This window comes from Gymnogyps californianus, chromosome 12 (assembly GCF_018139145.2).
Source record: "Gymnogyps californianus isolate 813 chromosome 12, ASM1813914v2, whole genome shotgun sequence".
Lineage (NCBI taxonomy): Eukaryota > Metazoa > Chordata > Aves > Accipitriformes > Cathartidae > Gymnogyps > Gymnogyps californianus.
In genome coordinates, this window is record NC_059482.1 from 14,761,453 (window position 1) to 14,775,307 (window position 13,855).

Below are 13,855 nucleotides of genomic sequence, written 5' to 3' on the forward strand. Positions count from 1 at the left end.
AAAACTGCATGTATTTCAGGCTGTTTAATATCTTTCTTTAACAAAAAGCTGAACATCAATTTAAACACATGATTATCTGTTCAGCATGAAGAACAGTTGAGTAGTATATTCAAATTAATAGACCAAAATGTTTTTCTGCTATGTTGCCATAAATAGATAATAAATCATGTGACCACAGGAGTATGAAACGTATCTAGTCTTCTGAGCCATTCTGTTTCTTATGTAATAAATGATAACAAAAAAAAAAATCATACTGTACTCTTGGCTATATTAAATCCACTACATTACATTAGATGAATTTAAGGCTTTGGAACAATATCCTACTTGTTGAAATTAGTAGAAATTTTGTCCTTTTCTTCAACTGGGCCAGAATTTGGTTTATTACTGTTGATTTAGTTCATTTACTCCATTGGCTCTTTAAAGAACAAAGATGATTACAAATATAAACTCTTTAAGAAAGCCCATTAGAGCTATTATTGAACAAAATACATGATTAAATCCTTTCTTCAAAATTTTGAAAGAGAATGGACTTAAAAAAACTCACAACAATCTGATCCATTCTCTTTTAAAATGCAAATCCCACAACTTTTTTTTTTTTTAAATTACTTGAACATTATTACCAGTACATGGCATTCTTTTTAAAGGTTGCTTAAGTCCATTTTCTGCTTCTGTCTGGATGGTAATGGTCTTTTCAGCAACTCAAAAAGTAAGCAAATGCAAACAAACCGAAGAAAACAGAAACAGTGTTTCCCTAGACTTCCTACCACTGTAGCAACTGAAACTTAACTCCACAGATAGCTTTAAAACACAGTGTGGTTTGATGAATAGCTTACAATGGTAGAAAAGCAGACTCCTATTCTCTCTTCCACCAGTAACGTCTCTATGTCTTTCCTCTTGCAGGGTTTGTGGTCTGTTGATCGGTGGTTAAGCTTTCAGACACAGACTCTCTTTCACTTTGTTTCCTCAGACCCTTGCACAATGGGTTTCTGATCTCACAACTTTTAAGTACTACCACAGAGCACACGTTTGAGGTATTGAGCGCCCACTGCTCAAGCTGACTGCACTGCTTTTACCACAGGCCAAATGGGCTCATGCAGAATTTGGCTCCTCATTAAATCGCCTCAGTGTGAGCCTGTCCGACAGATTCATTGTCTTAAAACTCTCAGACATATGACAACTAAAGCAAAAAGCTGTAACAACCAACCTCCACATAATCTGAATGGCAGTCTGGCATCCTATACTACAAATATACCACTTAGAATAAAAGTTTTAATGTGCCAAGGCTCTAGTGAAAAATAAATTTATTTACAAAGGCAAAGCCTGCACTCATCATTTCAGAAACACCTCTTTGACATCAGCAGGTGTTTTGCACGCCAACAGACTGCACAACCTGGCCAAGAATGTCAAACACACAGAGCACTTTACAAAAGGTACAGAAACCAATACTGTGCCATCAAGAAAGTTTTTACTTTCAAACTAGGCTCACAATAAAACACTAAGGAGTCCCTTACCGTAAATCTCTCTACGTAATCAGAAACACAAAATCCTCCCATGTTCAAACGAAGGGATCTGTGCAGGGAAGATTCTTGATATAAAGTTCCATCCTGTTTGGCTTGTAGGGTGGTCACCCAGGTAGCCTGCAGCCTTTTACTGAATAAAGCTGCACAGCCTCCCTGGATCTTGCTAGAATTCTGCTTGTGTGATAAACTAGGCATTTTCTTATCTAACACTACACCAGGCATTTCAATCATTTCACTTCCTTATCAGCAGTACTAAGTTCTATCCGTATCCCAGCAGCTCACTTCCTGAATTACTGATAACAGCTACTGTAAGGCACGGAAACAACAGAAGATGACAGCCAAATCTCTTGAGTCACTAAAGAGTCCCTTCTTTGCATTTCTCTGTTCCTTAGCTTATTTTTGCCCAGTTTAACATTGTTTTAGCTATAACTTAAGGACAGCATGTTTGCTTCAGCCAAGCAGTGACAAGACTGTCATTTACCTGATTGCTGTTCTTTGTTCAGTGACACTGATTACTGCTGCAGGATATTTGCTCTAACATAACATGATTCTTATACACGCTGGCATTTCTTTTATTTCCAATTTCTTAAGCACAGGAACAAAGGGAACAAAAGAATGGACAAAAAAGGACAAATATTCATCCTCCATCAGAATTCACATACCTATTTATGCCTTCAAGCACTGTTTCTACAGTCTGATGCTATGCACACAGAGCCATTCACTTCAGTCTGTAAAATACCTTACAGTCAAACAAAAGTACTCACACAAGTGTATGTTGCCATGAAGTCCACGTAGGCATATTTGTGAACCCTTAGATTTAGAATCTTCCAATTTTTTTTTTCTACCTACACAGTTAGATTAATAAGCAGCCATAACGTACCCAAATGATGTTCCTCCTCACACATTTGGTCCTCAACTAATAAGTTCCTTTTTATTTTGCCCTGTGTAAAATACACTTCTTTTTTTAATCGAGTTCTTACCTAGAAGGTTGTGTCAGTGGAGTACAAATATACAAAGACAACGGATACCATGCTGGATGACCTAAGAAGGAAAGTAAGTTCTGGAGAAGTAGAAGCAAATCTGCTTTCAATTTTCATCTGGGCTGTGCCTTCCCTTCCCACTCTGCCAACAAGCTGCAGTAAAATTAGCAATATTTGATTACTAGCCTCAAGTGATCTAACATTAACCTGAATCACATCAGGCATGGGTAAACAAAATGACAGCCACTCACTATGGACCAGCGGCCTTTGAGCAGATGGACAAGCATCTCAGATAGCAGTATCTGGGCTTAGCATGGGCCATGTCTTCACTGCTTAAACCAAAATAGAAGTGTGTTTTACCACAGGATGAGTGCACACATGCTCTCCTCTAAAATAATCAAGCAAGCAATGGAGATGAGATATTGTACCTTTATCATTACGATCTAAGAGACGTCAGGTCCAGAAGTGTGGGTACAGATCTGGCTACCCCTCTCACAGTAAAAATGAGTGCTTCGTTTCCACTTGGGTTTGTGCAGCAAGATAACCAATCTGCTGTTAAAAAACAAAATAAAACCAATGTGAGTACAGACAAAACCAGTGAATTGAGCTGAATGAGGAACTCTTGCAGGGCAAAAGCCAGGGAGGAGATGGCCATGCTTGCTCTGCTGCAAGTATTTTTTACTGCCTGGCAGGGAATATTTTTCAGGCCATTCAACAAACAAGTGAAAAGGCCAGGGGTTGGCTGGGGTACAGGATGATTTGACCACAGCTCATAGAGGTGAGATAAATTCCACCAAAAGGTTAGTAGTCTAACATCCCGGTAAAGGGACATAGGCAACCTAAGGCTGCCTGAGACGCTGGACTTAGACCTCCAGAAATGTGAGGTCACAAATGATCACGTTGTTACTCCAGATTTAATAAAGAGACACTATTACTTAATGCGGCAGCAGAGGCACGTACAGCATGTAAGTGCCATGCCACGGGGGAAAACTTGCATGACAAAGAGAATCCTTTAGGAAATTTGGCAAGCACTCCGGAACAAGCAATGCTCAGCCTGCGACCTCCCATTAGCAGATCTAAATACAGAACTGTAGCGTAAAACAACACCTTCCTGCAGTATTTTCATTAATTAATACTAAGAATATAATTATTATGATGAGCTTCACTGACTTGGCTTTTTCTCCACTTTAGCTTCTGAAAAAAATAAGTTTGGACTTTTCTCTCCCGTTTTCATTTCAGATCTTATGATGCCGATTCTGGACTGTGTCTTCAGATGAGTATTAAAAGCAACAAATCAGTAGCAACTATATAACATCCAATCCACAACAAGGAAATAGTCCACTTTTCACAAAGTTAAATGTATTGCTGTGGATAGAAAACAGGCAATGGACACAGGACTACATTTTCTTTAGTACTAGGGAAAAGTCTAGTGGATTTTACATACAAGGAAAAACAGAGTTTGGTGCCTTGTTCTAAAATACTAACAGCTAGAGACAAGGGACATGCTCACTTCGAGGACAGGTATTCCAGTATAGGCTTTGTAGATGTCACAAGACATCATTTACTTATAGAATAAATGCAAAGCTTTTCCAAAAATCATGCAAGTAACGCTCAACAAATGAAGTCAAGATCAAGGTTAGTACTTTAGCTTTTAAAGCAACTCTTTGAATCTGCTATACTTAGACTCCAAAACTCCTCTTTCAAACCAAGAGAGGCATCTGATGGCTAAATCAGTGCATTTGGAGCGAAGACCAAGAAAAGGAAAAAGGTAATGTTAAGAGGCTATTAATTATTACTAGCTTCCCCAGCCAGCCGCTGACAGATATGCCAATTGCTGCACTAACTACAGAGTAAAATGAAGGGGCTCAGCATTTTTGAGGTGACCTCTCATCTTCCAGCATCAGCCTCCGTGAATTAGGAGGAGGTGCACTGCTCCACAAACACATCCCATTTTCAGGGAATTTATAATCTAAACAACATTCCTTAGCTGAAACTGTTAACATGGCAGTTAATACAGAGTATCTTCCTTGCTGAAATAAATGAGAAGCTTTAGTCCCTTGGCACATTTCTTTCATACACACTTAAGAGTTACTAAATTATTTAAGTATCTCAGAGCCTTTTTGTCATTAATAATCAGGGGCAGGGAGCTACTAACACTGATGTCACCCAGTTTAACTCATCATGACTATGCCCAAAACATCTAACTGAAGGTTCACAGTTCTCTTCCAAAAGGGATTTCCAAACTCTACCAATAACTTACCCTTTCATTACGCTTCCATCCATGCAACAAGATAGAACTGAATGCCAGCATACAGGAATGTTCCCAGGGAAATGCACGCAGAATCAGCAAGCAGAGTATTGATACCAGAAATGTTCAAGTCCCCTTCTGTATCTGATCAGGACAAGTATTCAGGAGTCTGTGAAGACTTTGACTGATGAGGCGTTTTCTAAGAGCAGTCAATTCCTGGTTGTCTCTGTGCCAGTATCAGCACATTTCTAGAGCTGTTCCACTCACAGTGGATCAGTATTAAAGGCCAGGTCTGAAAGCCTCCCCACCTCATTAATATTCATTTTATATTTTAAATACCATTTACACAAGGGCTCATCCCCAAGGCTAGAAGCCTCGTAAGTTATATTCCATTTTTAAACCTGCAGTATTTACTCTCATTGTTTCAGAAGCAAAACACTAGCAGACAGCTTTAGGCAGGCTGCTTTTGTTTAGAAGAATAGTATCTAAAGCCCTGCTTTAACTTCATTAGCCCACAAAGATCTGCACTACAACGAATTCTGCCTGCAAAGCACAAACACAACTGTCAGCAGATTTTAATTCTTTCATTATTCTGCTTTTGTTCCAGCTGCCAAAGCGGGTGGGTATAACATCTGCAGCTGAATAAACTCACAAAACGCAACTTACCTAGTGAACACTGCAAAAATAGCGACAACCACCATAAAAACAAATTAAAAGAGACAAAGCGACTCAGTATCTACTTTGTCTCCTGGCAAGCATGGGTAGATGATTTTGCATTCAAAGCATACTACATTACATAGCAAACCTGGCTTTGACGGTCATAAAAAATGTCCAAAGGAGAACAGATTCAAGGATGTGGGATGTAAGGATGGGGGCCAATTTTTGGGCAGTAGTCTTTTACTTCTGTACAGCACAGAGCCTTGTTACAGAGGTCAACCCTACAGGCAGCAATAAACAAGTTTGGGATGCTGAGGCAGACAGTGCCTGCACCCTTCTAGTCTCCGCTAGTGAAGGAATGAACAGCAAAAGGAAAAAGATGAATTTTTCTAGTTTTACCTTATTATCCTTTGCAAAGCATTTGTTGTAACACAGGTTTACTGTTCAACAGCCTGTTAGTTTTTAATGCGGAGGGGTAACCTTTTGCAAAAACCTGAAACCAAAAGAATTTGACATCATTCCTCCACTTGCCCTCAAAAAAGCCTACCAGTAGTGAGAAGAGCAGATCAAGCGTGTTTCCCAGAAGATGGGATGAGTAGGCCGTCACTTGCATTGGATGATAGATTTTTATCAAGCTCTTACTTTGCACATGCACTATTCTGTACTTTTTATAGAGAATTAACTCATACCCTCTTGCCCACTCTGAGGCAGCCACAAAGCATAGCTGGCAATTACAACCTCTCATTTCAATGGTCAAATTAGAGAAGACATAATTTCTGTGAGTAAGCCCCATAAAGTACACATGCAGCACCAAAATTATATGTCCAATGAATATATATGTGGTAATCAGATTTATAGAATCTTTTACATTTGAGTGTGAAATTCAGAGGTAAGTATTTTAGATGTACTTTAACTTTGGCAGTCTGGATTGCTGACTTCCCCCCCCCGGTAAATCAGTGTCCACTAACTAGGTTCGCTCTAGTCCTCAAAAACCTTCTTTACAAGATGTTTCTTCATTTTGAATCAGCTCTGAAAAACAAGGATTAACACTCTCAATCCCACTCCCAGTGGTGGGGGGGGGATCTTGTTCATCTTTCACATCGTGTCTGAATGTTTCCCACAAGAAAAGCCCAGTAAACTCACAACTAAGGATACAGATGGGGAAGCCCAAACACCAGAAATAAACGAATATAGCCTCTGGAGAATTCATTTCTCAAACCACCTAATTTTTAGGTAAAAAGGAACTGCTCAACTCTGACAACAGCTTGAGTAGCAGCATCCTTACTCCTCCTACAAATGCAGCACCTCTCCAGTCACCTCTCCCTTGTTCTCCAAATTGCCCTGCTCCTCCCCACATCGAGAAATCTGAAAGACACGCATTGCTTTCTCCACCATGATATCCTACAGAAGGTCTCCATGTCTCTCTCCCAACAGCCTTAACACACTCATCTTTAATTCACATCATTATACCCTTCTCCATTCTCTAGCTAAGTCTAGCTTTTCTTTTTTCTACCCTCACCATTCCTAGCTTGGTCACTCTGGTCCCTGCCTCCTTCTCATGTCTGGAGTGAGCCGCACTTACCTTCCTCCCTTTGCTATATAAGGAAACTCCACTGCAGCTATAACACTGGCTAACACTGAGAACTGCATGCCTGAAATCCCAGAAATTGAGATTAATGTAATCATCATACAATAACAGTCTGCCAGTGGCCTTTTAAGTCATTGTGATTTTGAGTATTACTGCAGTCAGTGCAAGCTGTCAAAAACCCCTTAAGATATCACAGCTTGATCAGCAAAGTAGTAGTAAATTGACAAGCAGCAAGCAAAAATCTCAGAAATAATCTAATATAATCTCCACCCACCTGTTAGTCTCACAAAATATCTGTATATCATTTTTGTGACTCTCAGACTCCCCATGTTAAAATAATTAATCTTTTTTGTTTCCCAGGAAAGCATTTGTAATACAGGCATTCAAAATAGAACGCATCCCCTGCTCTTTTCCATTTGCTGTATTTTTACTTTTTATCTTTCTACAGTTGGTAGGAGTACGGTTCTGTTAATTTTTTTCAAGTTCTTGTAATATATTAACAATCTAATTAAGATTTTAAAAGACAAAACATTTTATGAGATGTATTTTCCTATATACTATTGCCATCAGTCTCAAAATCAAAATTGCTGAACAGTACAAATTGTTAAAGTATGTTTCCCCTTCCAAACTCTGTACTCCTTTAACCTTTTTTTTTTCCCAGAACTACATTTAGATGCATACACAAGCTGTACGTAAACGTGAGCTTCACTGTTGCTAAGTAACTGTGTGCCAGTAGATAGCACTGTGAATGTTGTAAGCAACATCATACAAGTTGCCAAGTTCGTAATTTGGTCAGCGCCAAGAAATGTAAGCTAAATATTTTGGATGAGACTCTCAATCTTTTTAAAACAGGCAAGAGAAACAATGAAAGAAAAATACATTGAGAAGCTACTAGACTCATGAGTAATCCTACATGCTGTGGGACACTTTTTCCCTATCAGGACAGTTAGGCTATTCTTCAGAATGCAGCTATTAGTATTTATCTAAACTGGACTTCTTTCTCAATTTCCATTTAGCCCATTATTCACCACTTGGAGGTACTATTTTCAAAACACTCCTCTATGTAAGTGTTAGACATTACATAATTTTAATCATTCAGTTAAATAGTTTATTTTAAAAGTACCTTCTTGAAAGCCTTTCATTGGATGTCAAGACCTGTCATTGTAAAAAGATCCTAAGAGTAAATTCTAATGCTCATCTTCAAATCTCAGTATGGATTTGTCCGCTTAGTTTGGTAGGGAATTCCACTCGTACAATTTTTTTTTTTTTTTTTAAGTTTTTTTACTTAGTTTCTTCTTTTTCAACAGAATTAAGAGGTAAAACTACAGGATCAAGCTCTGAATCAGTACTTGGCCAAGACTCGATAGATCTCAGTGTATTAAGCATTTCATAACTTACTGTATCATTTTTCATTCTTTGGAATTGCTTGGTCTTAAAGAACAGAGAGATTTGTTACTTTTTCAAGATGATAGGAAGTAATCACCATCCTCCACTGTTTCAGAAAGCTAACGTAAAAAGCAATTATACCTTAACCCTCATTCTACAGTAACATAGGTTCCTTAGTGAATTTAAAAAACTTTGAGCCTTGCATTTCTAACTTCATTCATTTGAGGTAACATATCAACATTTCATAGTTTTAACACAGTCCTCCAGCTGACAGTCTTATGCAAAATAAACAGCTATTCTTTTCAAGAGTTTCTTACACTCATGCCTTTTCTCTGATTTCTGTCTTGTGTTCAAGACAAAACCTGTACTACCTTCAGGACGCTCTGTGTGGTTTCACAAGATAGATTTAATACCTAGTGCACCTCTTATGCATTTTATGACAACACTAGATCTAAAGATTCATAAACTATGCTGTTAATAAACTGTATCCCTTCACTTAAAGTGTCCTTTAGTACATCAGAATTATTTTAATTTGCCAAAAGAAGTAAACTCCATCAATAAACATTACTTTCAAATACATTACAGACTACCGTTCAGTGCCAGTAAAATCAGTGTTAAGACTCAGTATCATTTATTCATTTTACTGAAAACCAGAACTCCTGGTTCACCTCTTGCTCCAGCCAGTTCAGTGACCTTAGATGAAACACTTCTTTGCTGTTGTTGAGGATCAGGACCTGGGGCCCAGACCACCTACACAGCAGACTCCAACCATGCATCTCACCATTACGTGTGCTCACGTGTAGGTACCCACACACAAACACACACATTCTGCTCCACAACTTCTCCAAATAAAGCAACTCTGATCTCAATCTGAAGATTTTTCTTTATTAGTAAGATATTTTCAATAAAATATTCAAAAGCTGTTTATTCCAAGACAAAACAAAAACCACTGAGACTTGGAAAATTGCCAGACTATTAAAATTTGTACTCCTCGTATCTGGAATACTCACTGTTCTTAACAGCATTTCATGGTCTTCAACACTGTCCAGGATTAAAAATAGTGTTTATTTCTTAACCCTTACGACAAAATTAAAGGCTAAGTTATGACTGAAAGAAATAATGCATAGGAGGAGACCAAAGGCAGTAAACTAACTTTTACAAGATGGAGTTCAGGTTCTATGTACAAAGCTAAGAAGCACCAAGAAAAGCAGCTTGTGAGGGGCTGGGGGGGAAAAAGAGGGAGTACCACCTGACTTTTTCCTGGGGGATATGCTGCATGATGACATGAAATGGTTCATGAGAACCATGTTTTGAGCTTGAAATTAAGCAACTTCAGTGAAAGCAGGTTTAGGTTTTCTTCTGGAGAAAAAAAGAAATACACAGATTTATCCATTTCCACTGCCTTCTGCCTAATCAATTTCTTGCTTTTTACTTAGATTGCACATCCCAATCAACAGCTAGCATCCATGAGCAACCCTTTTTAAAGTAAGAGTAGAGAAAAAAAAGCCCAAAACACTCTAGTACATTGATTTACAGATACTTTCAGTTCATTATGAATTCACAATATCTACTGAAATCATGCAGTGTATTTCTGCGGTGTCTGATCAACCACAAGGCAAGAAAACTGATCATCTTCATCACAACAGAAAAACTGCTTAATCAGATATAGCTTTGGGGCAGCCAGACTGTTAGAATTCTGTAATTACTAGTGAGTTTTGAAAGTGACAGCCTAAAAAAAGAGGAAAAAAAAATTATTCTACTACTAATTAGAGCTGTCCAACCACCACTGCTACCTAAATAGCAACCTCCAAAAAGGATAGCAAATAACCAGGGAAAGCAACATCTTGAAATGCTACAGTTAGATTCACTAGAGGTTATTTGCCAGAATTCACAGGGAAATAATAAAGTGGGAAGCCTACTACAAAACACTGATGACATTGTTAATACTTCAAAGGATAAATTGCTTTTAGACTCACCTAAAAGCATTGGTTAAACTTGTCAACATTTGCTCTGCTACATTTTCATAATAAGCAAGAAGTGAGGCACAACAGGAAATCTGCAGAGTGAAACAGTTGGTACTGAGAGCTCAACACCTGCTACAGGCAGTCCTGGTCCTGCAGACTAAGCACCCACTAACAGTTGAAGGACATCTTCAAGGTCAATGTTTTGTAAAAGGAATCTACTTCCTGCTCCCCAAGACCATTCCATGATGCAAACATAAGCACTGGAAGTATAGACTACCATGAGATTTGCTTGAAACACACACTCCTAATCCAAACAAAAACACTTGCACAGATGCACCCAGAGATACAAAATAGGACACCAGCAATACCTGCACATGTTCATGCAGGCAGAGGAATCGTATACTGGAGAACAGCAACTCAAAAAGGCTTAAGCTAAACAGTGGTTTAAGACTTCTTTCTGGTTACACTATTTAATGACAGGTTATCAATACCGTAAAGGTTATCAGTATCTTAAAGAACAAAAGTCAAGCACCATGCCCTGTTAGGCAAGAAGATACTAAGCATCCTTGATAGTACAGTCCAAGATACAAAGAACAGACACAGTGCTGCTAGTAGCCTACATGAATCACTGTTTCACTCAAAAAAAAAAAACCTAGAATAACTAAAAAAAAAAAAATTTAAAAGTGCTAAGTAAAACCAACCTGATAAAGACCTGATATTTGAAGCAAATACCTCAGTTCAAGTCTCCCTCTCTGTAAATCCTGCTGCCCAACCACAGGGTGATGATAATCTGCCAAGTATTCCCCAATATCTTGCCCCATTTTCAACTTTTTTTAATCAACCATAACAGTACTAGAGTGAAAAAAAAAAAACAGGAAAACTAGAGAAGTTTGGAAAATTTGACCAAAGAAAACTTACATATATAGGACTTCCAGGGGAGGTAAGGAAGAGTTTCCTTAAACTATTTTTTATTACATTGCCAATTTAAAGTTCAGAGTTCTTTGGTCTTGACAAATCATTCATCTCTACTAATTTTCACAGTTCACGAGCTAACATCCCACACAACTGATGAAGCCATCTACTTTCAGTGCAGATAGCCACTAACACCCATTAGCAGGATTTTAAGCTCCCATGTTAGATATGAATGAGTGACATTCTAAAGAAAAATAATCTTTCAGTGTACTTTCACTGAAAACTGAATACTATGCTTTTCCTAGTATCAATAGTAAGAATGCCTGAATAGACAGTAACTGTCTTTAGAATAAGGCTGCCATCTAGCAGCAGAATAGAGTAAGTGCAGAGAAATCTCAAGCCAAAATTTCAACTGTGAACCTGCTTGATGGTCTGACACGCTATTACACAGAGTTAGAAACACTGGAAGCATAGTTCTTCAGAATAAAAAGGGAAAAGAAGTGGCAGAAAGCAGAACTTGCTAGATGGTGGCTTATAAACGGGCAGTTCTCCAGTGCAATCCTAAACTATTCAGTTCACAACACATTTATCTAGTCAGGTAAGTCAACATGTAGAGGCAGTATAGAGGCGGAGTGGTATTTTTGTGGTGGTGATACACTTGATCTTCTTTCAAGTTAATTAAAAAAACTGCAGCCTAATTCACTTTTTCTGAAAGAAGACTATTTTTCTGTGTGAGGTCTCACGCTACAAAATGCAGTGAAACAAATTAAGTTAGACTGAACCACAAAGACATTCAAAGGCAGGGCCTAAAATCTTATACTGGAACTAGAGAGTCACAAAAAAATATTTGCATAAGCAACTTCCTGAAGTGTTACCATATTTATTCTTGCTTCTTGGAAACTATACAGTTTCCAAGTCAGAGCTGCAGTACATAGACTTTTACTCTCTCATCATTTAGCTGTCACTGGCTTTATTTTAGTTTTGTAGACCGAGAGCCAATACATTTTACAACTATAACGTACAATGATTTGCCACAGTGTTTCATCCCTTGATCATCTCTAATACACAAAGAAAGAGCTCTTGAGATGCCATCACGTTGATATCTATTTCATACAATGCAGACGCTTTCCAGTTCAGTCACTGAATACGTTCCAAGAAATCTATGTCTTAGCATACCACAGCCACAGAGTTACCAAGGCTTTCGGAAGATGCTGAAGTGTCCTGTCTATGTAGGAAGGGAAGGTTTGTTTCTGTTGGTGGAAAGAGAAAGTCAGGACTCTTGCTTTGCAAGATCCACTCGCATCAAGGCCACCTGCTTCCATCACAGCTTTCTTGAAGAAACTGGAGCCAGCAGGGGAAGAAAAATAGCATGACAACAAGTGGGAAAGAGCTGACAGCAGAGACCTGGGGAAGACAAAGGGAAAAAGTACAGAAATAGAACTCAACCGCTGTTTCAAGAGAGTCTCCACCAATGAAGGAGGAAAAATGTCCTTGAGCTTTGGGAGGTATGAACATATTTTTCAGTACTTATCAGAGGAGGCACTAATCTAAATGTAAAAATCATAAGTTAAATTTTGTCACATCTAACAACATTAATTTCAGTCCTCTGAAGATAACTTTAATTCCATGTACAGGAGCAGAAAGAAATAGATACCTGCAGGAACACAGGTTAGCACACCGAACAGACTGCATTAGTAGCTCCCATTGTCCCTTCTTAACACAGTAGATCTCATTCTAGCAACAGAAGGAACACAAGCCTGATCATATCCTTACATTTTCAAAACTAGAACTTCCCTTTTGTCATTCTGACTTTAATAACTTACCATGCAAACATATCCTCTATCCTTAAGAGTTACTCATCTGTCCTTACTACTGGTATCTGTGACAGGCTACAGTTCTGGAAAGCGGAAGTCTACATGATGTAGGGAAGTAGGTCTTGTGTTCTCAATTCCTCATTTACTGGAATAAAGACAAATGTATATTAGTCGTTTAAGTGCATTTCCACACCCATCCCTCTCATTCAGTGTTTAAAAGGACCCCAATTACTCCTTAGGAGTTAAAAATCTAAAAAATCACTTTCCATGTTTCCTGCTTCTGCTTACAAAGTTTGCATCTGATCAGTCCCTTGTGGCTTAACTCAAAACTATCATAGCTCCTTCCTTTAACCAATAACTAATAAATAGTCAGTATTTGATAGTCTATCTTTATTAATAAAAATCGCTGCTTTCACCCAGAGATCAGTTCTGTAGCAGAACCTCATTAGGTAATTCTCACTATTAAAGTAACGTGATACTGACAAGCATGAGTAATACTGAAGAAAAACTAAGACATTTAGTTGCATTCCCCTTCTTAGAAAAGTGAATGAAAGGTGACAAAAAGCTAGTATGTCAGATTTTACAAATGCAATTACCTCCTACACCTCCTCCCTCAGGATTTTACAGGGCTTGAGCTTTTTTTTTTTTTCTTGGTAAGACAAAACCCCCATATATTTACTAAAGTAAGAGTTTGGGCTCAAATTGCACTATAGCACTTGAACAAAGACTGCTTTGTTGAATGTCCTCCCCAAACCTATTTCTACCAGAACAGCTCATTCTTGCACA

General features: G+C 38.3%; 1 protein-coding gene across 1 annotated transcript in view; it reads right to left on the reverse strand.

Moving 5' to 3' along the window:
- MYLK3 (myosin light chain kinase 3) overlaps positions 1–1,565 on the reverse strand; it is a 36,799-nt gene extending 35,234 nt beyond the window's left edge. The window contains exon 1 of the mRNA XM_050903877.1: positions 1,512–1,565. Within this exon, the coding sequence (XP_050759834.1) occupies positions 1,512–1,553 (42 nt within the window). The 5' untranslated portion in view covers positions 1,554–1,565. The remainder of the gene's footprint in view (positions 1–1,511) is intronic.
- Positions 1,566–13,855: the final 12,290 nt, after the last annotated feature.